This window comes from Sarcophilus harrisii, chromosome 3 (genome assembly GCF_902635505.1).
Source record: "Sarcophilus harrisii chromosome 3, mSarHar1.11, whole genome shotgun sequence".
NCBI lineage: Eukaryota > Metazoa > Chordata > Mammalia > Dasyuromorphia > Dasyuridae > Sarcophilus > Sarcophilus harrisii.
In genome coordinates this window covers 15,740,826-15,765,616 of record NC_045428.1, presented here as the reverse complement: position 1 = coordinate 15,765,616, position 24,791 = coordinate 15,740,826, and the positions used below count along the sequence as shown (strand labels likewise).

The following is a 24,791-nucleotide window of genomic DNA, read 5'->3' as shown; positions in this document are numbered from 1 at the left end:
ATTGAATGGGTCTAGCCTTTTCTATTTGCATTATTTCTCTTTGAGCTAAATATAACCTGAGAATGTACTTAGGCTAAAAGTGCCAACAGAGACCAAGGATGTGGAAAAAACACAGTAAAACCAATGTTTTATGCCCAAAATATCACTGAGTTTGAATTTCTTGCTTTCATATGAATAACCTATATCTCCAGCTATCAGTCCTCAAGTTTGCATTAATTATTTGTATTTGGTACTTTACACAATTGGGTAAATTTATTGAAAATGGACCCATGATTGTGATACTCAGTAGACATATTGTCTCAATACGCATTCCATTTTAAGTTCTAAATTTAAAATGCAATGGGGTCACTTGGGGAACTATCTAGCTATTAGTCAGGTATGGCTAAAATGTGTGCTTTGTGACTGACAGCATATAAGAGAAGAGATAATGGTAGAGAAAGGTAATGGTAGTAAAAGTAATGGTAGAGAAAGAAGTCTAGAAGTATAATTGCATTGGTCACTTTCCTTAAAGTCAAGGCCCTAAGAAGTATGGACTAATAATAAGTCTAATTATTATTACTAATAAGAGGAGCTGCTGGAAAAGTGATGTCCCAGGCTTGTTGGACTATGGTAGAGAAAGAAGCACAGAGAAACAGGAGCAAACCAAAGAGAAATGAAGGGCTGGCCATGGGTGGGCTAGACCTTGTTCTCTGCTGCGATAGCCTTGGAGAATGCAAAACTACTTCTCTTCTTGGGGGAAGTGGCTAATGTCACGATGGAGCAATGGAATAGTCTTTTTATATGAGACGCAGGATAAAGGAACTGGAGAGTGACAAATGAAGGATTGTGAGCTAATATAGAACTTTTCCTTGTTTCCTAATAGCACGACACCTACAAAAGTCAGAAAACCCAGGTTCAAATCCTACCTCCACCACTTATTACTCATGTGGTCTTGGACAATCCATTAACCTTCGAAGGGCTGAGCTTCCTCCTCAGCTTCCTACTCTGTTATGGGAAAAGACTGGGCTAGCAGCCTCAGAAGCCTTTTCTTGAGCTATGTTTTTATGATACTACAGGGAGTATAATTAAACAACTGAAAGTGCATAAAAAATGCTTTGTCTCTTTGATTAGTTCGGGTCCTTTTCTTGGAAACAAGTTGAACCAACTGACCTCTTGATTTTCCTTAAAAGAAACTTTTGTGAATTTTTGAACTCCAGATGTTATAAAAAGCTTCAATATGTAGATTTTTTTCCTAAACTTCTGTCATTTTTCATTTTTACCCAACTGAACTGAGATAAAGACAGAGGAAATGCAACACTAGGAAAAGTAAGTTAGGACTCTACCATGATAAATAGATGAGGAAACTGAAATAGAAGAGACCAGAACCTTACCTTAATAGATAACATCGGAAATTCCAAAGGAAATTCCTCTCTCCAGCTAAAATATATCAGAAAGTCACAAAGAAACAAATCAAAATTTCTCAAAATATACTCCCTCTCCCCAGTGATTTCTGCTGCCCGGATAACAGTAGATTCCTCCCTCGTTTAACATGTGGGAAATGATTACAGTAGAAATTATTTTCATTCTTTCCAAATGCTGATTCATTTTCCTTTATTCACTTTTTAAGATAGAGTGCGGAGAGAATAGCCATAAAATAAACAAAGACCCCTCCGAGAATAGGCTGGGCTGGTGGTGTTTATCACTGATGCCGTTAGTCCACAAGAATGAGGACATAGAGATTACCCAACTGGACTCGGCACAACTGAGATTATTTCTGCAGAACAAGGCCAGTCTCTTGTGTTTGTGGCTCCTGCCTTGTGGAAGCGTGCGGCGCATCCTGCCTGGAGCATTCATTAGTCAGTCAGCTGAGTCATGTTGGAACCGTCCAGTGAGTTGCTTTCAGAAAATGGAAGAGATAGTTGCACTCCTTTTACTTAAAGTCACGTAGTTCTCACACTCACCTAAGACATCTGGAAGGCGAAAGGTTAGGCTTCCATTCATTGCCTTCATGGTCATATCAGAGATTCACCAGGGTGGGATTTATGTTCCTGGTCTCTAGGAAATCATAATGTAAAAGATTTTGGGGAAAGAGGCTTTTAGGATTCTGAGTTCTAATATCCTAGAATTGAGAGGTCCCTCCTATATGAAGTCTTCCTTGCTTTCCTCCCCCAGTTAGTACTCTCATTCATATACAATCATGCTGAAAAACTATCTGATATCAACTTTGTGTGTATTTTATATTTATAATCTGTGTTCATGGACCGTTTTTCTAGTAGAATAGAAGATCCTTTGGGGAAAGGACTGTTTTTGTTGTTGTTGTTGTTTGTTTGTTTGTTTTTGTTTTTTGCTGAGGCAATTGGAGTTAAGTGACTTGCTCAGAATTACACAGCTAGGAAGTGTTAAGTATCTGAGAGCAGATTTGAACTCAGGTCCTCCTGACTTCAGAGCTGGTGCTCTATCCACTGTGCCATCCAGCTGCCCCAAAGGGACTGTTTTTGCAGGCAGCATCTTAGAGTTGTACAGGACCTCTGACTTTCCCATTTAACCTATAGCTAATAAAGAATGGCTATTACCAAAGACTAGCCAGTCTTTGTTTGAAAACCTCCAGTGGAGATCATTCTCCTTTTGGCTGGATCCAATTGTTGAGAATTGCTGAATCACCAGATATGGCCAGGATTCACAACGAATGGGCAGACCTGGGTAGGTTGCCATCTGCTTTATTGAAGGGAATCCTCACATTGGTAAGGGCAGAGTCTACCAAAGCCTCCAAACAAGGATGTAAATATCTAGGAATAACCTGCTCAAAAGGAAGTCTTATGTTCAATACTCGGTAGTTTAAATTGTTTTTCTTCCTTATATCCCAATGAAATCTAGCCCTCTTTTACTTAAAGTCATTCAAATTAGAGTGTGTATTAGTATATCACTGAACATTTGTCAATGTTGTTTAGCCATTTCATTCATGTCTGAGTCTTTGTGATCCCATTTGGGATTTTTTTGACAAGGATGCTGAAGTGATTTGCCATTTGCTTCTCCAGCTCGTTTTACAGAAAAGAAAACTGAGGCAAGCAGGATTAAGGGTCACACAACTAGTAACTAGTATCTGAGGCCAGACTTGAACATATAAAGATGAATCTTTCAGATTCTAAGCTTCATGTTCTACCCACTGTGCTACTAATGACCATCAGTGATTATATAATGAGGAAGCAATTCGGTCAAGAAGCAGTATCCCCATTCACCAGGCTACAGACTTTTAATCTACTCTTAGGATTCCATTTTCCTTTGATAGAAAGTTGAGCAACAACTGGATTTGTTCAAAAGTAAGAGGGATTTAATAGTTTAAAACTACATCGAGATTCTTGAAACACTCTGTATTAGGGGACATTGTGAGGAAATGCAAACAGATGACCAAAATGGATGATGTTTTTCCAGATTCTGATTTCAAAATCCACAGGTTTGTAATTTTAAAAAAATAATCAGGAGAAACAACATTTTATGACATAAAGTCCAACATTAACAAAAGCATGATTTGGCTTTTTCAGGGACCAGATTTTCATGAGGGAAAGCTTTGTTTTCTGGACATATTCATTATAACTTGGGTAGCTTCAACACTTTGTGAAAAGAAACAAGATTTGTGAAGATAGTACTAACATTTCATTGTACTAAAAAAAAAAAAATCATAAGTATGATAAACATGGCATCCAATAACTTATGAGCCTTAATGAAAATCAAGCTAAGATCAGTGACCCAAGCTCTCTGTGATTAATTTTCATTTTCCTTTAGGGATCAATTTCTAATCCTAGCATATTTCTACATTGGGCCACATGGTTTAAGGTTAAAAAAGGAAAAAAAAAAAAAGAAAAAGAAAAAGAAAAATTCCTGACAGGCTCGTGACTTTCAGCACAGCAATTCTGAGGTTATCCACAAAAGAACTCATAAAATGTGTTTTAAATATTGAATGTATTCTGCATGAAGAACACACTAAATCATACATCAGTATATTTTAGGGAAGAAACATCTGACTTTACAATATGGAGCCAAAGTGAATAAATCAATGTCCAATTACCCCTAGACAGGTGTAAGAATTGAAAGGTGAAATCACTTAGGAAATTGTAAGCCTACTTTATGACCCAAGATACCAGATTGTGACTAGATGTGTGATATCCCACATGGGAAACTCCTGGGGCAAAAGCTCTTTCCCACTGTAGGTCAGTCTTTCAGAGTTGCTTAGAGAAGAGGTTGAATGATTTGCCCAAGGTCACATGGCTTGAGACTTTAGGACTTTGAAGACAGTCCTCTATCCACCCATAACCCACTTTGTGACCCAAGAGTTAGGTGATTCCAATTCCAATTCAAAGCAAGCCACAATCAGTAGATTAGGGGAATGTTATAGACATAGTTTAGGTAGCCAAATATTTGCTAAGCAAAGCATTTGGCAAATATCATTATTATTCATGTTATTCTTTTGGACAAGATGTAGAAATGTTAAAGTCAATAGTAGCTTGGTTAAGTGAGTTCAAAAGTGGCCAAATGGTCAGACCTCTAGACAAGTCATTAATGGTCTAATCTCAACCTGAAAGTTAAACATTGCAGTGCCTTGGGAATCTATCTTTGCCTCGTGCCTTTTAGCATCTTCATCAGTGATTTTGGATAAAGGGACGATGGCATGTTTATCACATTTTCAGGTGACATGAAGTTAAAAAGAACAAAAGGGTCAGGATCAAAAAGGATCCCGATGAGCTGAAGAATTTGGCTAGATCCTTTTATTTTTATCTCCTTTAGGATCAGATTTTGTAAGGATAGCTATGTAGAATGTAGAATATCAACTGCACAAATACAAGATGGCAGGAACCTAACTAGACACTAGTTGGTTTTCAAAGACCTGTATATTTTTAAGGTACTGAAAGCTCTATATGTTGAGAACTCCATGAAATCTTTGCAACCCTAGTATGTAACCCTAGTGCCTTGATGTACCTTATTAAGTACCTTAAGTAGGTATTTAATAAGATGCTTCTTGCATTAAGTTCCAATTTATTCACTAAATATTATCTTTGGTACTTGAAAGGATTAATAGGTCTTAATAAGGTGCTTGTTGCATTGAGTTCCAATTAGTTCACTAAATGTTCTGTTTGGTACTTTGGACTTTTGATAGGTATTAATAATATGCTTGTTGTATTGAGTTCTAACTTACTCACTAAGTATTCTCTTTGGTACTTTGGAGTATTTAAATATGTAATGTAATGAATGATATTTTGAAGATAGGATTCTTTATTCCAGATTGGGTGGAAAGAAGTTAGAAAAATTGGGGTGTTTTGAGAGAATTGGCCAATCAGTTGGCAAATTAATCTATGCTTAGTAATCAGGTGTGTTTTATTTAGAGATTCCCAGAATTTTCACGTAAAAGGTCAGACCTATAAAATGTAAAGTGGTGACCTCATTGCAGAAATTAAATAATAGAAGCATTGCTTAGTACAACCTTATATATTGTTCTTTAAAATGAATACAGTAATCCTTACAGAAAATTAGATCCTGCTTTGTAAATCAAGTGATCGTGACATCACAAGGGGATTATTTTCCCATAGGAATAAGCCACAGTCATTGACGTATTTTAAGAACAGCCATGTACTGCACACATCTGAACAGCTTAATTGCAATGGAAACATGAGAAAGAGCCTGGAAAAACATTTCAAGTCATGCCTCATTTTTGCTCTTTACAAATTCTTTAAAATCGATCCTGCAGACGCAAAGTTCTTGCTTGTACCAAGTGGGTTGAGGTCCCTACAGTTGGTCCTGGGGCTAGCCTCCAACTACTCTGGAGAGAGGCTAGCATTTCTCTCCTGACTTGATTCTCTCTCAGACTTCTTTCTCATTATCTTTTTCTTTATTCGTTTCTCATTTCATGGCAGATAAGGTTTGGGCTCTGGTGAAAATTCACTGGAGACCTTCATCCTCCGGCGCTTTTTGTTAAGTCTCTATTATCTTGTCTCGGGCCTCTTATCATGGTGCTCTGAGATTGTGGACACTGGATATTTGTCCACATCATGTCGCTCTCATTTCCTTGAGCCATATCCTATCTGGCCTTCCTTTGAGACTCTGAGACACATATTCTTTGAATAAAACACTTTAGTCTGCACTGGGGAAAGATTTGTTACGTCTAATTGTCTATGTAATCCTCAGAATGAGTCTAAGGACCTCAGAGCCAGAATGTTGTTATTTTGCATATCTTTTAGGAATAAGTCTGGGATGATAAAGTTAATAAGCACCCCATTATATTAAAAGGATGAAGATGCAGTTCAGAAATTAAAACTATGCTCGAAAGCTTAGTGATTGCATCCCTCCAAATGAAATAGGTGTCTGGTCCACATTCGTGCATGTGTTTCCAGGTTAGAATTGAAAATCTCAGCACCTAAAGCTGCTTTGATGGTTGCCAAACATCGAAGTGAACATACATCATGAGGTCATAAGCTCATGGGATTCTGAATCTGCAAGAGCTTGTGATGGAACATTATTGAATGGAAAGGTGATTGATTGTTTGATGCAGAAACTTTCTGCCAAAATTCATTCAGAGGCTTCAGGCAAGTTGCTTTGTGTGACTTGGTGGAGACATTGATACAGAATAAGAATGGCCTTTACCCTCAAAACAACACACACACACATGTACAAGTACATACACGATACACATAAATAAATACACAAACGTGTGTATGCATATATACCCACAAGCACACATACACACATGCATGAGCACATGCATATACATAAATATAAAATGGGTTCCAAGAATTGCCCCTCTTCAGGAAGGTTTGTATTTCTGTCAAAGCCTACCTCATGGTTAAATAAAAGAACTATCACTGAACCAATTAGCTGTGGATAGAGCATAAGCCCTGAAGTCAGGAGAATCTGAATTCAAATCTGGTCTCAAACACTTAAAATTTCTTGGCTGTGTGACCCTGGGCAAGTCACTTAACCCCAATTATAAAAGAAATAAAGGAAGGAAGAAAAAGAAAGAAAGAAAGAGGAAGAAGGGGAGGGAAGAAAAAAGAAAGAGGAAGAGGGGGAGGGAGGAATAAAGAAAGAAAATCTATCAAGTCTTCCTCAGCCAGATCTAGATTAATCAATCAATAAGTCAGGGATTGTGAAGGTATTGCATATATGGAATAGTCCTTGCTCTCAACAAGTTTACATTCTATTAGGAGACAACACTTATATCCATCTGAGTGTATCCAAATGAATATATGATAATGAGAGAGGGCAGGGAGATATTAGCCAATAAGAAATTGGAAGTAGCTTCATGGTGGAGGCTGCATTTGAGCAGAGTTTGGAAGGACCTGAGGCATTCTAAGAATTCTATACCCATAGTCAACTAGGATTTATTTACTACACACTGAGTGCCAGCCAACTGTGTTAAGAAAGCACTGGAGATATGAAGGCAAAAGAAAGTACCATCTCTAAAGACCATGTTTCCTACAGTCTAAAGGGGGAAACAACCTGCAAACAACTATCAACAAACAATATATAGATATAAATATGCACACATACACATAAATATATACATATATTGTGTGTTTTGTATATATGTGCACACACACACACACACACACACACACACTCTTGGTAGCCTGAGAGGAAAGGCAATAGAATTAAGAGGAATCTGAAAAGCCTTCTTGTAGATGGCCGCCATTAGCCAATATTTGAAGGAAGGCAGAAGAACTAGAAAGTAGCAATAAGAAGACAGATTATTCTGGGCATGGGAGGCAGCCAGTGAAAATGCCTAGAGGTGGGAGATAAAGAATCTTATTCAAGGAACAGCAAGAAGACTAATGTCACTGGAGCAAAGAGCATATTTAGGGGAGGGGAGAGTAAGGAGGTAATAAAGATTAAAGACTCTAGAAAAATAAAAAGAAGCAGGCCGGGGAGAGCTTTGAAAGCCAAAGAGAGGATTTTATATCTGAACCAGGAAATGCTATGGAGCCACTGGAGTTAATTAAGTGGAGGTGTGTGAACAAGGTCAGACCTGAGCTTTGGGAATGTCTTTAAGGAAGAGCTTAAAGAAAATGAGTGAGAGAAGGACTAGATTTGAAACGGGAGATGCACCAAATGACTACTGTCATCCAGCCTTCACTTAATGATCTCCAGTGATAAAGAAGACATTCTCTTATGGGGCAAGCAATTCCACTTTTGGATAGCTCCAATATTTAGAGCCTATATCAGGCTCTGCAACTCCTATTTGTTGCTTTTAGTTCTGTCCTATGGAGGGTTAAGAGCAGCAGATATAATCCCCCTTCTGCCTAAGAAATCTTCAGGTTCTTGAAGAGAGCTCTCATGCTTGCTTCACCACCACCACCCTGACCCCAAGAAAAGTCTTTCCTTCTTTGAGCTAAATCTATCTAGGACCTTCTACTGATCCAGCTTTGTCTTTGTCACTTGCTATGTTTTCCAGCCTTGTCTCTGAAATATACCTCAGATTGTCAAAGTGTTCCCCAAAGGGTAGTATCTAGGACTGAACATAATATCCAGAATATGGTCTAATGAAGTATAGAATGAGATTATCACCTTCCTTGTTTTGGGTATTGTGATTTGATTACTACTCCCTAGTGAAATCAAAGTAAGTTTAAAATCTAAAAGAAGGGGAAAAAACCAAAAAACAAGTACATGTAAGAGTATATGCAATATAAATTTGAAGTTACTAAGTCAAGGCAAGTGAAGTAAACAGATTATTGGTTATGGAAATATGTTTTAAATGATTGTACATATAGAACTTACATCAGATTACTTGCTATTTTGAAAAGGAGGGGGAGAAAAAATTAGAATTCAAAATCTTACAAAAGTAAATGTTGAAAACTATCTTTACATGTAATTGGACCAATAAAATACAACTGAGAAAAAAATACTCCCTAGTGAGCAGAGGGCAATCCAGAAAGAAGGAACAGCTTGTGCAATGGTATAGTGACAGGAGATGGAATGCTATGGGTGAGGAACAGCAAAGAGGCCAAATTGAGAAATAGTGAGGACGCAGATAATATTTAACAAGGCTGGAAAAGTAGATCGGGAGCAAAGAGCTTTGAATGCCATATGTGTGTGTATATATGCAAACATACATATATTCATTCCTAAAAGCAATAGGGAGTTAGGGGAGTTCATTGAGTAAAGGAGTGACACAGTCCTGACATGTCACTTTTGTGGTTCTGTGGAGGATGAATTAGAGAAGAAAGAGACTGAAAGCAGGGATGCCAATCCGAAGTCTATTACAATAGCCCAAATGAGAGATGCTGAGAACCTTAACTAGGGGCAGGGTACTGAGCATGGGAGCGAAGAGTAAAGTAGTGACATGAGAAATGTTATAGAGGTAGAAATATAAAAGATTTGGCCACTGAGTACATACGTGTGGGGGAGGGTGATTAGTAGTTTACAAACTGGTGACTGACACACAATAAGAACTTAATAATTGCCTGTTGACTGAACGAGGGATTAAGTGGAAAGATGATGGTACCCCAACAGCCATAGAAAGTTCAGAAAATGCGTGGCTAAAAGATCACAAGCTCCAGTTTGGATATGTTAAGTCTGAGATACCTGTAACCTATCCATTTCAGCATCATTCTCACCCAAGAAGATCCCTCTACCCTTTCAATCTTCTCCTGCAATTCAGGGAATTTCCCTAAACTCTCCATTTTGAGGTTGGCCCAAGGCCAACCATGCTAATTCCTAATTCCTCTCCTTACACCATTCCCAACGCTGGACTTCTCCATGTACCTTATTTCTTCCTCCATGCCCTCCACTTTTTTATCTTCCTTTTATGTTCTGATCCCCTGTTAGAATGTGAGCTTCTTGAAGGCAGGGTTTGTCTTTCTTTTCATTTCCATTTATATTCCTAGAGTCCACCACCAAACTCAACACATAATAAGTCCTTAATATTATTTCCTAGGGTACTTAGTATTTAACAGTAATAGTAATACTAGTTGTAATAATACTAGCTTATTGTTTTGTTGCACAGGCAGAAGTAGAAATGTAGATTAGCATGTGCTAATTTAATAAAGGGTGCTATATTTAGATTTAAAGTTAGATTTGCTTTTAAAGTTACAGGACCTTAGATATGATAAAAATCAACAACTCCAATTTACAGTTGAGGGACCTGAAATCGCAGAAGGACTTGAACTCAATCACATAAATAGTAACTGATCAAAGAACAATTTCTCTGACAAAAAGAGCCAGCCTCAAAACCTACCTCAAGAACTCACTAGTTGTGTCCCAGGGGCAAATCCCTCAACCTTCCCCATCCCCAGAGTGTCTATTTTACTTGTTTTGAAGAGGCTCAAATTCATGAAAAGGTCTATATTTTGCATTTGTCCTTCTCTTCCCACCACATGCCATTATCCCCTCAAACTGTGGAGCAATGAAGTATTAGACTCAAGATTAAATGAACAAACAGTCCTAGAATAAAGCTTTGAATCTCTTAAACGTCACATGCTATTTATCTCACCAACTCAGAGGACATTCCTTCTTCTCCTAAGAAATCCCGCCCTCCAATAAAATCTGAAACTTGCACAAGAAGTGACTAATACAATGACTTCTTGTTTCTTTGGCTGCCAAAGGGAGGGATTTGGTTTCTCCAAGGGTTTTTGTGCCCTGAGAAATGCCAGTAGAAAGAATGACAGGTAAATTAGATCTATCTTTGAGTCTGTAACCCCGGCAACAGGACTGCTAATGGGTATTCACTTTGGAAAGAAGATTGGTTTGTGGAAATCTGCCACCTTTTTTAGCTTTTTAAAAAGGGGATGGGGGGCAAGAAGTAAAGATTAAGGTTTCTAAGTATTTAAATTCAGTCTATTTTAGATGGTTTTTTGCCATTAGGTTTTCATTTAGCCTAAAAATTCCAAACAATTGGTCCAAAAATCAAAAACAGTGCATTTGTTGAAAATTATAAAAGTTGAACATGAGATAGTATCTTCATATAGAGTGAGCCTCTATTATAATCCTGGTGTGGGAGGAGGAAGATAACACATAATACTCCTGGTGTGTTTAAGTGAAAAAGAAGCCCCATATGCTTTAGCCTGAACTATAATTAAATTTGTGAACTCTGAAAAGCTTGCCAACACTTCATTTTTAACATAGGTCACTTTTACATTAGGGAGAGCACGTGATCCAGCGGAGAGAGGGCTGGACACACATTCAGGAAGGATTAGATTCAGATCCTCTTGTCAATATTTATTGCTGTGGAATAAATTTGACCTATCATCACAAGGTAAAAGTTGGCAATAATCCACACCTCCCTAAGGAGGAGCAATTTTTTGTATACGTCATGTGTTTACATGTGTGTGTGCATGTGGAGGGGACAATATTATATAGATAAAGCATTTCAACATTAAGCAAAGGATTTCAATTGTTTTCTCCATTTAAGTAACCAATTTCCTTACTCCTTTTAGGACCACTCAGAAATACGCTACAATTATATATGTGGAAAATTCAATGACAATTGTATGGATTTGCTTCAGCAGCTTCATTATATAGCTTTAGGGGGAATGTGGAGGGGGGGGGCAGCATGTACTTTGTGAAACTGTTTTCATGATTGCTTAAAATGTTCTGAATTATTGACCATTTAGAGTTTCATTTGGTGGATCACAACATGATATTTTCTCCTTTTTGTTGTTGTTTGCTTGCTTTTTCTTTCTCATTTTTCCCCCCTTTGATCTGATTTTTCTTGTGGAGCATGGTAATTGTGGAAATATGTACAGAAGAATTGCACATGTTTAACCTATATTGGATTACTTGCTGTCTAAGAGAGAAGGTGAGGGCAAAGAAGGAAGAAAAAGTTGGAACACAAGGTTTTGCTAGGGTGAATGATGAAAACTATCTTTGTGTATTTTTTGAAAATAAAAAGCTATTATTTAAAAAAATAAATATATAAAATGAAAGAGGGAGAAAAAAGGAAAACAAAACAAAACAAACAAAAAAAGAATTTCATTCCTAAACTGTGACTAGGTCACAAATCATGGTCAACCTTCTTTAAAATAAATTACTAATGGCATAATGTCAGAGACTTGAATTTAAGATATATAGAATAGTTTTCAGAAGCTTTTAGATCTTTTTTTTCTAAGTCAGTATTAATTAGCTGCCTCTCTGGGCCTTGAACTTTAAACTCATAACTCCTCTGATGTCCAGTACTATTTTAGAACCATAAAACAGCCATGTCAATGAAGGGTTTTCAATGCTTGCTTATAATCATGTCCAAATTGTTGAGTTTGGGGGAGAAATTTAATTGATTTCATAATTTACAGAGCAACTCTCTAAATCTGTTTTTGTTTTTGTTATTTTGAGTTTCAGGTTCACTGAACATTGCTAAGACATTTGATTTCCTGCCAAAATAAATAAAGGGAAGTGAACATCTTGATAATCTTTTTTGTTTCCACCTTTTCCAGTTGTAAATCAAGATGGCCAGCCTCTCATAGAAGGAAAACTGAAAGAGAAACAAGTTAGATGGAAGTTCATTAAGAGGTGGAAAACCCGTTACTTTACCCTGGCCGGTAATCAACTGCTGTTTAGGAAAGGAAAGTCTGTAAGTTTCTAAATCTTTCATTATTTCTGTACTCTTGGACTGACACTCTTAATACCATTGGCTGGCAAGACATTTTGTCTGGAGCGGGATCAAAATTGTTGCTTTTCTCTTTCCTATTGAATGTTCTTTTAATCAATGTGCCTCTCTAGGATGTTGGTGGGGTAGTAGACTGACTTCCTTCTGTTCTGATTAAGTCAATAGCATTACTTAAGCTCCTATGGTATGTCAAGTGCTCCTATAATCTATCTTTATAATTTGTATATCTTGAGGAGTAATAATTTTTTGAGAAGTTGATACCCCCCAGTTCCTCTTCACCTTAGTGGATGGACTATATGACTAAGAAAAATTCATCACTTTGTGACCAATTAATTTGCCTCAGTTTCCTCAACTATAAAATGGAGGAAATAATAGCATCTACCTAAAGTAGCTCATATATGAAAAAATCACAAATTCTGTACTTGAATAGCTTGAATTAATACACCATAGCAATGTCAGTCTTTTAAAGTAAAGGAGTTATCTGTGTGACTTGATCTGAACTTTTCAACTTTCATCCTTCTTAGAAACTTGCTATTATGTTTGATTCCCTGTTCTTAGGGTCTAAAGGTCCCTTTAAAGAGAAGCTTTGATGGCAACTTGATTTGGTCCCTAGAGCTATCTTAGAAACTTTAATGTAATCCCTTTTTTAAAGGAACATATCTAGTCATTGAAACATTTTTAAAAGGCTTCTAAAATGGTCATCTGATAAATATGAATTATCCAGAAAAACACGGAAGGAAAGAAAGAAGCATTTATTAAGATGCTAAGGACTTTACAAATAATTTCTCATTTGATCCTCACAACAATTGTGGGAGTATTACTGATGAAGAAAATGAGACAGCCATTAGTTAAGGGACTTGCCCACAGTCACCAGCTAGTGAATGTATGAGATCAAATGAACTCAGCTTTTCCTAAATCAAAGCCTGGTGTTCTATGCACCGTGATGCCCTCTGGTGACCTCCAAACCAGATTTGTGTGAATTGATGCAGAGAAAAGTAAGCAAAACCAAGAATACAATATGCTGCAGCAATGTAAAGGGACAGCACAATAATAATAGCAATAAAAACTCTCAGCACCTTATAATTATAATACCAAACTTAGTCCCAGGAAAAAAAATATGAGAAAACACACATCCCTCCTTTTTTGCCAAGGCAGGGGCCATGGACATGCTGTCGGGTTGGCTGTTTTTTTGATTCTTTGAGAAATGAGCTGTCTTGGAACAAAGAAAGGGAAGGAAAACACTACAGACCTAGTTGAGAAAATATAAAAATAAAAGATATTAGTCAAAAATTATTTTTAATCAAATGGCTATCAGGACACCAAAATGAAATTCAATGATAAGCACCCACAAAGACTAATCATTGGGTTGGAAAAAAGAAAGGGAAATTCACCTCCTTCCTTTCCTTGGAACAGCAGGTATTATAGGTGCAGAATGGGGCATTTGTCATCAGTTGTGGTTACTGGTTGGTTTTGCTTAATTGTGGCTTTTTTTTTCCCCTTTTGTTACCAGGGACCCAAACATGAGGGGATGGGATGGGGGAATGAGACAACAGAGCATCAGTGTGTTCAGAAATGACTGTGATGGGGCAGCTAGATGATGCAATGGATAGAGCCCCAGCCCTGAAGTCAGGAGGACCTGAGTTCAAATCTGACTCAGACACTTAACACCTCCTGGCTTTGTGACCCTGGGCAAGTCATTTAACCCTCATTGCCTCAGCAAAAGAAAAAAAAGAAAAAAAGAAATGGCTGTGATATAAAAACCAAAGGAATCAGTTAAATTTTGTTTTTAAAAAGTAAAAATGGCCACTGAAATCCTTGAAGGAATCACTCATGAGGTTGTAATTCTTTATAGCCCATAAGAAAAAGAAATTCAATTCATAAAAGTTATCTTCCTAATCTCTAACAAAGTCTAGGATTTTCCTAGATTTATCTCTAACAAAGTCTAGGAAAATCCTTTTAAAAAAATCTTCCATTGCTATTTTATGGATCATATTTTACAATTGGCTAATTAATTTCAAGCCTTATCATAAAATAATGGTTTGACATTGCAATAATCTAATAGAACATATGGCTGATATTTTAGAAAATGATATTGGGTTACATAAGGACCACAGCAAAATACTTCTACTCTCAAGGGGCCCGCTAATCTAACAATCAGCAGACCCACTCTTCCTTTATTAGCAATATAAAAGACCCTCGCTTGTGATGGGGAAGAATGTTCAGGTCTGAAAGAAAGCTGAAACTGGGGACCAAGATGCCAAACTGAATAGTTGCTCAACCACGTGATTCAGTGATTCTGATTAACCTTTTCTTTAAAAACTAAAGAATTTAGAGCATCTCTTAATGCTGTCTCTTTTTCCTTCTCCTTTCTCTTTCAGTTTCTTTCTATATTCGCCAAAAAAAAAAATCAAATCAGAGAGTATTTTCAAAGAAATGGAGTTTTGTTGCTTTTAAATGCATAATGAAGCTGGAACATTAATAAACCATTGCTTAGTAGAGATACTTAATGGGATTCTTTAATAAACAGATCGGAAGAAACTTGTTGATACTGTGTATACATTGTTTAGATTGAAATAGATGGCACTAAAGTTCTTAGTTTCTTCTGAAGAATTCTCCCTGTTTATATGAATATTTTCCATAACATCCCTTTCTTCTATATGATACAAAAGAAAACTTTAGCCTTGCTGCATGTGGTTTATGACACATCCTTAAGTTATAAAATCTGAAATGATGAGATTTTATTGTGTTGTTGTAGTGATGACATTTGACAATCAATATAAAATATTAGAGCAAGTATAGTATAGTAGATAGAGAACAACCTGGGCTCAAATCCTGCCTTTGACACCCATTGGCTGTGTGATCTTGGACAAGTCACTTGATGTCTGTGCCTTTAGATAACTCTCCAAGACTAAGCTGTAGAGAAGAGCCCCGTCTACACAGATAAAGGGCATCTCCTCGGCCAACATCACAAGTCTGATCTTTTTTTCTACTAATGTCATATAGAATTTGATAGAAGTAGACTTTTCTTTCCCTCTGTTCCTCAAAGTCCCTTATTTTCTAGCTTTATACTTTCCTACCCTATTCCTGCCTTATTATTATAAAAAGTTTAAGACCCAAGAATCAGGGGGCTGATGTAAAAGCTTTCCTCTCAATAACACCATAATAATCGTCAAAAGGCTGTTTATTTTATTGGTAGGAAACGTAGCTTTTGGAGTACCAATATGGATATCTATATATCCATATTGCCTGCCCCGGGTTATACCTTACCCTGATAGGACACTGTGATGGGAGTTACGGGGTGTCGAGAGAAATGGCTTTGGACTTAGAGGGCCTAGATATGAATCCTGATGAAATTCTCTGGATTTCAGATTTTTCCTCTCTACAATGAGTGGACTGGACTAGGTAATCTCTGAGAGTCCTTGTAGCAGGAGAGCTGTGACCAGATGCCCTTAATTATGACGTCCACAGGGAAAGGGAAGCGCCAGCCTCTCTGACCCTTCTCAGAAATTCACTCACACCTGACTTCTCTCTTTACCTTGGCAATTGCCTAACATCCTCCCTCCTTCCTCCCATCCTATGTATTTCAGAAAGATGATTCGGACGACTGCCCCATCGAACTGAGCAAAGTCCAGAGCGTCAAGATTGTGGCCAAGAAGCGCCGGGACAGGAGTCTCCCCCGGGCCTTTGAAATTTTTACTGATAATAAGACTTACGTCTTCAAGGCCAAAGATGAGAAAAATGCTGAAGAGTGGCTTCAGTGCATTAACGTGGCGGTGGCTCAGGCCAAGGAAAGGGAAAGCACAGAAGCCACCACCTATCTGTAGCCAGCACTGCCGGAGACAGCTCAGCGAGGCTTCTGTCAAACCGGGCAGGGACAGACTCGCCCATCCTGGAGGCTCACTCCTAACTCTCGGAGGGTCTGTCGTTTCTAAGAAGCAGGTCCTCGGGTGGAGAGGCTGGGATCTTTGACCAAGGCTGGAGATGGCCACAGAGAAAAGGGGGGTTTGAAATAAACTCTTGTTTGGTGTGGGGCAGGAAATGGCCGTGATCAGTGATCCAAGGACTTTTTGGACAACACTGAATTCTTTAAAAAATACACCTAAAGTGGATTACAGTTAATTATCATGAATTCAATTCAGCAAATATGTATTGAACATCTACAATGTGCAAGGTGCTGTTCTATGCACTGAGGATGATAAGAACCCTCAATAAATTTAGGGTATATAGTGATGGGGGCAAGGGGAGTATGAAACATGAACATACTTATTTTTTAAGTATGTCGCAGTTGGAATCCTTTCTGCCCTTTGTGCTTAGCTTAAACATCACCTCCTAGGAGAAGGTCTTTTCTGAACTCTCCAGTTATCAAGTATACTCCTCTGAGTATACAGAAATTATTTTGTATTTACTTACTCGTTAGTCTATATGGTTTATATTTACTATCTATAAGGTAGTCCCCTCCCATTGGAATATAATTTCCTTTATTTAATTAACTCTGATTTATAGCTTCCCTACCACAGAAAAGAACTTATAAAGGCCACCTTCTAATCATCAATCATTCAAGAAATGGAGTAACAGAATTAGTGGACACTAGAGCAAAAGCTACTGCTTAAAATGTTATTTCTGAACTTATTGATGTTCTTTTCTCCCTTTGCACCAATGTGGCTAATGCAGTATTAACCAGTCATCACCCTAAACCAGTTATATAATTAAACATTCATCATTCAGAGATTTTTCTCCAATTACTTTAAGTTTATATGATACAGGTAATGCTTTATAGGATTGAATCTCTTTTCTTGCAGAAGCAGCAAATGGATTCAACAAAGCCAGACCATTCCAGCCCATTCGATTCAGTGACTCCTAATTTCAATCAGAAACAAATACAAAATCCTCTGTTTAGATTTTTTAAGTCCCCTCCACTACTCAGTTCCCCTCCACATACTCAGTGATACACTGACTGGCCTTCTCACAGTTCCTTGCATGGGATATTTCATCATTTGACTTCATTCATTTCCAGTTATTGTTCCCCAAGCCTGGAATTGTTCACCTCCTCATTTCTCCCTCCTGAATCTTCCAGATTCAGATTGAGGTCAAACCCCATCTTCTTCATCTTTGTCATCTAGTTCTTTACCTATAATAGTGCCTTCCATTTACCTTGTGTGCACTATTTTTTATCATGTCATCTCCTCTAATAGAATGTGAACTACTCTAGAGCAAGGACTGTTTTTGTTTTTCTTTATATCTCCAGTGCCTGAAATTTAAGGAAGTACTTAATCCCTGCTTGTTGACTGATTGTCCCCTGGCATGTACAAGGCAGAGAGAGTACGAGAAAGTATACCCACAGTAACATTAATGGCCCCAGTTCTCTTTAGAGATACTATCTCATTAAAAATGTCCAATTCGGAGGAATCCTTTACTCTCTTGCCTTCATCTTCTTTCACCCATAAAACTATAGAAATCTGAGCCAAAAATAATTTGCTGTTTAGATATTTTAAAGAATTCTTCCCCGAAAAGTACAAAGACCTTTGAGGTTTTATTTGGAAATCTATGAAAATTAACCAAGCCATCCTAATCGTTCCTAGATGTTGGAACTGATTATTAAAACTAGGATCATAATAAATATTAAGATAGTGTTAAGTGACATTGCATGCATTATTTATAATTCCAGTGCCAACAGAATGCCTTGACAAGGCAGGAAAACAGCAATGAAATCCTAACAGTTTACTGATTTATAGGGAGAGAGACAGAGACACAGAGAGAGGGAGAGAGAAATAGAGAGACAGAGACAGAGAAACAGAGACAGAGAGAGGGAAATTGAAACATTAAATCACACAGAAAGAAGACAATAGTTTTTGTTGATTGAGAACATGAGAGAATGGATTCTTTCTGTGACTTGTTACCAAGGATCTGTGATTTCATCACCTGACATTTGGGGCCCACACTAATCTCCTTGCCTTTAAACCAGATCTAGTGGGGAATACACGGGCAAAGTCTAAGTGAGTGAGAGTTCTGGTTTCACTCTGGTAGACAGCATTTCCAAGCATCCGCTGGCTCCCCAGACTGCAGAATCTAACTATGGATCTCCAAATAATCAGCTCCCCTGTGGTATTTTTTACTGGAATTCCTACTGCTGTGGCTGGCCAGGCTCAACTTGAGATCGGTCCGCATCCCAAGAGGAGGGTTGCCATTCTTGATCCTGATCTGGGCAGAGACTGCTTTTGTAAACATTTCTGAACCTTAAAACAAAATGTTTTGAATTAAGTTAGAACAGAGATTCAAATGGTTCTCATTTTTATTCTCATTTTGATGTTGTTTTCCACAGAAAGCCTGGGGCAACTTGCTTTATGTAAGTGAGACCTGAGCCCCAAATCCCTTCAAAGCTAGATTCAAATGTCAGATCCATGAAGTCCTTCCTGATCCTCCTCCATCATTTATCTTGTATTCCCTTATCTGTGTGTACCGACTGTGTCCTTGCCCCAATAGAATGTAAGCTTTTCGAAGGCAAGAATGATTGAAAGCAGTGCTCTACTTCCAAATTATTTTACAATTCTTTATCTGCGTACATATTGTCCCACTTGATTATTCTTACCATGAGAAAATCTTCGAGTATAATTATGTCCAATGCAGGCTTTCCCTAGATGAGAACACAATAGCAGGTTCCACAGATGAAGACAAAAAGGAAGATACATGGGGAACACTAGATTTCTGCATTAATTAAAGTGATTTTCTGTGTGCAAGACCCCGCAGTGTAACCAGTAACTCATTATCATTGCACCCAGCTCTCGGAGATCAAGGTCAGCTTTGGAAACCTCTCACTAAATTGCTCTTTTAACTCCAACCCCTTCCTCCCCTAGGAATGAAAGAATTGGAGCCATCACAAAGAAAAAAAATTCCAGCTCCTTTTCAAGAACACAGGGTACCATAATGTCAATGAAAGGACAGACTTCATTGTTCCCAGCAGTCAATAAAGGCAAAGGCATTATGCTAAAACCCATAAATGGTCAAATTCACTCTCCTTTGGTGAGCTTCCCCTTACCCAGAGACCTATTCACTTGTTTCAAATGTCCAGTATCTCCGTAAATGTGAGGATTCCTTCTTAAAGAAAAAAATAGCCTGGGGTTCTAAATTGTCTTGTGGGATTTTTGGTAAATATTCAGGCAGCTGGGTTTTAGTATGATTGCTTTCTTTTTAATTTTGTGAATTTTATTTTATACTTTATAAAATATTGATTTGGAGTCCCTAGGCTTCACCACTGGGCCAAAAAGTATAATGACTTCTATTCTAAAGAGACAAGCCCCTCTTCCAGACTTTCACCATCCATGTGGCTCACAGTACCCCTTGAAGGGTCTCCAGTCTTCTCACTTCTCCATGATTATTCTTTCTATGGGCAGAATCATGCAACCAAACTGAGACCACCACCATCAGTTCTTATCCTCACCTTAAACCCCTGCATAGATTACACAGCCTCCCTTTCCTAGTAAGGAGCACAAGTGCCTTTCTAAAATCTGTTTCCCTTTCTTACTGAGCTTTTCCTAATCCTTCTAAAAAGAAACAAACAAATGGGAAATCATACAATTATTCAAACTTTTCCCCAGGACTAGACCTTTCCTGATGGAAAGATATTGACAAAAATGTCCAGATTTGGCCCTTCCTAAAAGGTGTGAATGAGACGAGTCAAATTATGGATGATATTCCCATCATCACCAGTGGAAAATGGTATTCCAAGAAAAGTCTGCCCGAGTCTTTGTTGCACTGAGTAGACCTTGTTACAGAATGACTTTAGACCTGGACAAAATGTGTCTTTTGTGCTCTTCCTTTCTCCTTTTCCTTGCTGTGTTACTTTATGTGAGTTCCCCAAGCTCAGGAGGTCCAGTTCTATTAGCCTTCCCCCCCCACAATGGCTTCCCACCTGAGATTAGCCTTTTGGCCAGATTTTTCCCGCCCCTCTTTCCTCCCTCAATTAAAGTTTATTTCCTTGGTCCCATTCATTCAAGGATCTGCAAAGTGATTCTCTCTACTGGGCTATAGGTGATAATACCTTACAGCATGTGCACCTTTAACAGGCACCTGCAATAGCTTAAGCCAAAGTATTGAGTAGTTTCAGAATTTTGGTGCCATGAAGGGTGAATGGCAGTAGCTTTGGGGGAACAGAAACTCTAGGATTCTAGTTAGGAATAAAGCCAGAGCCCCAGGAATTTGTCCCATCCATAAATACCCCAGGGGATTGAGCTAAATGAGATTTTGCTTCCAATTTCCACATATTGGGTATAAAAACAAAAAGTAAACAAAATTTGGGAAACACAATTTCTATGAAATTTTACTTTTCTTGAGCATTTTTCCATAAAATGCTACCCAGGACATATTGTACTCATTAATGTAGTTTCTTTCTGTTAGGAAACTGCCTCTTGAACTTTATAATGCTTAGAACAAAAACAAAATTTTACTGCCCTTTAACCAACAAAATCATTTGAGTTCCACTGAAAACTAAGGGTTTAAATGAATTCATAACTTAGCAAAAAATATTTGTGTGTGTATATATAGGAAGGAGGGAAAGAGGAAAAGAGAGACAGAAACAGAGATAGAGACAGAGAGAGAGGCTTAAGGTTTGCAAAGCACTTTACATATATTATCTCATTTGATCCTCAAAACAATCCAGAGTGCAGGTGCTATTATTTTTGCAGATTGGGGAAACTAAGGCACACTGAGGTCAACTTACCACCTCTAAGTGACCGAGACAGGATTTGAACTCACAACTTCCTGACATTGGCAATATATCCATGTGTCACTTAACTTCCTTTTACAAAAGGAGGGAGGTGTTAAATAAAAATTTCTTTAGAAGGTCATCCAGAGGAGTAATGTGGGGTGGGATGGAGTGGGTGAAAAACTTGAATAAAAAAGATTAGTTAAAGTAGCTTGTTTTGCTTGGGTAAGAGTTGTTGTTGAGTAAATATAATAAGTTTTTTGGTTGTTTTTATTGTGCTTAATAAACTAATTTAAAACCAATTTTTAAAAAAGTAATATTTATATGCATATTTCATGGAGCTATATGCATCCACAGTCTAGATCTAGACATAGATTATACATCTATATTTTTGGTTCACTTTGGAAATTTTTACTGAAACATTGGAAAAAAATAAAGTACGATGCAAAAATATGTAAGGCTTTTGAAATTTGAAGTGCCTTCATAAATAGACTTGATGAAATCAGAATATAGATTATGTTCTATGTTTATGTCCATATCCATGGAGAATATCCACCTCAAAGAACAAAGGTGGATTGTCCTGTGCAGAGACATGTACAGGGCCATATATGGGAATTTTAAAATGAGGCAACCCTAGAAATGGTCTTGGGAGGCACTGGGGCACTTCCACCTGAAGCTCATGCACCACCAGCTGCAGCAGTGTCTCTGCCGTGGTCCTGAATTTGTGGCCCTCAGACTTTTCTTGTCACCCGCCTCTTGTTTATATAAAGAGTGTATCTGCACATGCATATATATGTGGATAACAAGGGCCCAATTGTGGCCCATTCTTTACGTGAGAATTTGTGTCCTTCCTCAGTGGACTTATTTGTCCTTTCCCCAAACCAGGCTCAGAAGGGAAGGTTGAAGAATCCTTCCCCTCAAAGGATCACAGTTGTAGGGATTTCAGGCCCCTCTAAGCCTGATGTTCTTGACATGGGGACCATGATTAGTTTTTTATAAAGTATTTTGGTGATTGATTTTCAACACAATTGGTTTCCTTTGTAAACATGTATTTTATTTTATTCAATGAAGAACATTATTCTAAGAAGGGGTCCGTAGGCTTCAACAGACTGCCAAAGGGCTCCTTAAGATACAAAACACATTTTTACAAAGAAAGAAACTGAGGCACCAAAATACAAAAAATGATAAGTAGTAGAGACGAGTTTTGAACCTCCAACTGTCAATTCTTTCCATTTTATCATATTCCTTTCCCTTCTTTATTCCCTGTTCTTCTCAAGTTTGGAACCTTTACTTCAAGAAAGCAGAGAGTGAAGGAGATTTTGTCTCTGCTCTTGTTCTGTTTTAAAGAATATTGTGTGTGTGTTGAGGAGAACAGCCAAAGGGCCCCAGATCCAGTGAGCAGACCATTTTGAAAACAGTCTTGACTTTGTTTTCTTCGATCACTAATGAGATGGAAGCACAGCCAGCTTGTTTTGAGTTTCAAGCCTCTGGAAGGGGCAGACTCAGGGGAGATGTGTGGAAATGAAGAGGTTGCTCAAGCTTCAGACGTGGCAACATAGTAAGAGAAGGGGGCTTTGGTTTAACAGTTCAAAAGGTAAAGGGGAGATCTGAAGACAGGATGAAAATTGCCTCGGGACAGAGCATCCTGTGAAATGGGGCTGCCTGCAGGTACCAAGAAACCAAACCAAGAAGCTAGAAAATACACTGAGATTTTAGCCCCAAGGAGACAGAAATTGAAAATGGTCTGTTTGGTCCAAATCAAAATGTCACTTCAGTGAACGCATAATGTGGATGTCCCTTTTCATCGATGCATCGTGAGAATTCGTCTGTATCCTAGAATCTTAGCGATTGCCGGGGGCATTGGGAGACCAGAGGATCTGCCCACAATCAGACAACTATGGCAGAGGTAAAATTTAAACCTAGGTCTAGCCTGACCTCAAGATCAGCTACTTAGTCACTGTGTTATATTTTCTCGGTCTTCTATGAGCATCATTTTCACTTCCCCAAGCAATGAGAGCATGATAATGATGGTGATGGAGATATGTTTATGAGAGATGGAAAGACAGAGACAGAGGCACACACATAAACCTAAATATCTATGATACATTTTGTAAAGGAGAAAAAAACTATGAATTTACTCCATAATTCTGTATTTTGATGGTCAAGACTCCACACTGGTATTCTTGCCACATCATTAAGAATAAGCCACTGAAAACTGAAATGAGATCATAAATTTGGGCACAGGGTAAAAATTACCCACAGAGGCTATCTTCTGGTCTTTATCTGTGTCTGTCCCTGCCCACCCCATTCATACTCATTGAATTTCATCTAATTCAGCCATGTTATTCCGTCCTTACTATCTGCAAGACATCCTGCTTTGTGATAAGGAAAGAGACTCTGGCCCATTAGAGCTTAATTCTTCAAACTCCTCCCTCTCTGTCAACAGTACCACCAACAATCTTTGACCTAAGTTAACAGCCTCAGAGCCATTTATAACTCCTCATCCTCCACTCTCCCTTCCCCAATCCCAGCGTTCAGCTCTCAAATCCTTTCATTTCTACCTTCGTTGTAGCTCTGACATCCGTCCCCTTCTTTCTTGTCATCACTGTCATCACTGTAGTTGAAGATCCCATCTCCTCTCACCTGGACAATTACAATGGCCTCCTCAAGTCTCTCTCTCCAAGATCCCTTTTGTCCATATTCCTAAACACAGGGATGATCACTCTCATCCCAGCTCAATAAACACTAGTGATTCCCTTTTGCTTCTAGGATTAAATATCAATGTCAGACATTTAAAACCCTCTGCAAACTGGTCCCAGGCGACCTTCCCAGTTGTGCATAACTGCCTTTCACCCACTCTCCAATTCAACCAAGGGGGCCTTCTTTGTTGTTTTTTTCCCTCATAACATTCTGTCTATAGTTATCACTTCCTGTTCTGGGCCCAGAAGGACATTTTGGACCAGCTTCATTCCTAAAAGAGTCTTTTCTAGTAAGAGAGTTTGTGCTTTTTTTCTATTACCTTCATAGTTCCTTAAACTCTTCCCCTCATACCCCAAGGACAAATGTATTAATATATCTGCTTAATATTTAATATTTAATATCTCAGTTTAATAATATTATGTATTGGTCTACCTGCCGTCTGGGGGAGGGGGGAGGGGGAAGGAGGAAAAAGTTGGAACAGAAGGTTTTGCAAGAGTCAGTGCTGAAAAATTACCCCTGCAAATGTTTTGTAAATAAAAAGCTATAATAAAAAAAATTTTATCTCAGTTTATTAGATCACACCTAATGTTTCTTCAAAAAAGGCGAGGGGGAAAAAAAGGCACTCTATACACAATATGAATGAGACATGGATAAATCATTTGTTCCTATACACACACACAAATGCTAAATGTAAAATACCCACAGGGTTCATTAAAAGAATTACTTTAAAAACTGAATTCAGTAAGTTAACTTCTAACTGCTGTTGCAATCTGTTTGGAAGTTCCTACTCAGACTTCCATCATAAGTCAATTTTCAGAAGTTCCTTACCAA

The 24,791-nt window shown here is 38.1% G+C and overlaps 1 protein-coding gene across 2 annotated transcripts in view; it reads left to right on the top strand.

The window, feature by feature from the left end:
• The window catches only part of VEPH1 (ventricular zone expressed PH domain containing 1), a 205,951-nt gene extending 184,777 nt beyond the window's left edge, over positions 1-21,174 (top strand). For both annotated transcript variants that reach the window (XM_031957564.1, XM_003766195.2), the window contains exons 13-14: positions 12,390-12,526; positions 16,150-21,174. In XM_031957564.1, the coding sequence (XP_031813424.1) occupies positions 12,390-12,526; positions 16,150-16,386 (374 nt within the window). In that variant the 3' untranslated portion in view covers positions 16,387-21,174. The remainder of the gene's footprint in view (positions 1-12,389; positions 12,527-16,149) is intronic.
• The last annotated feature ends 3,617 nt before the right edge of the window (positions 21,175-24,791 follow it).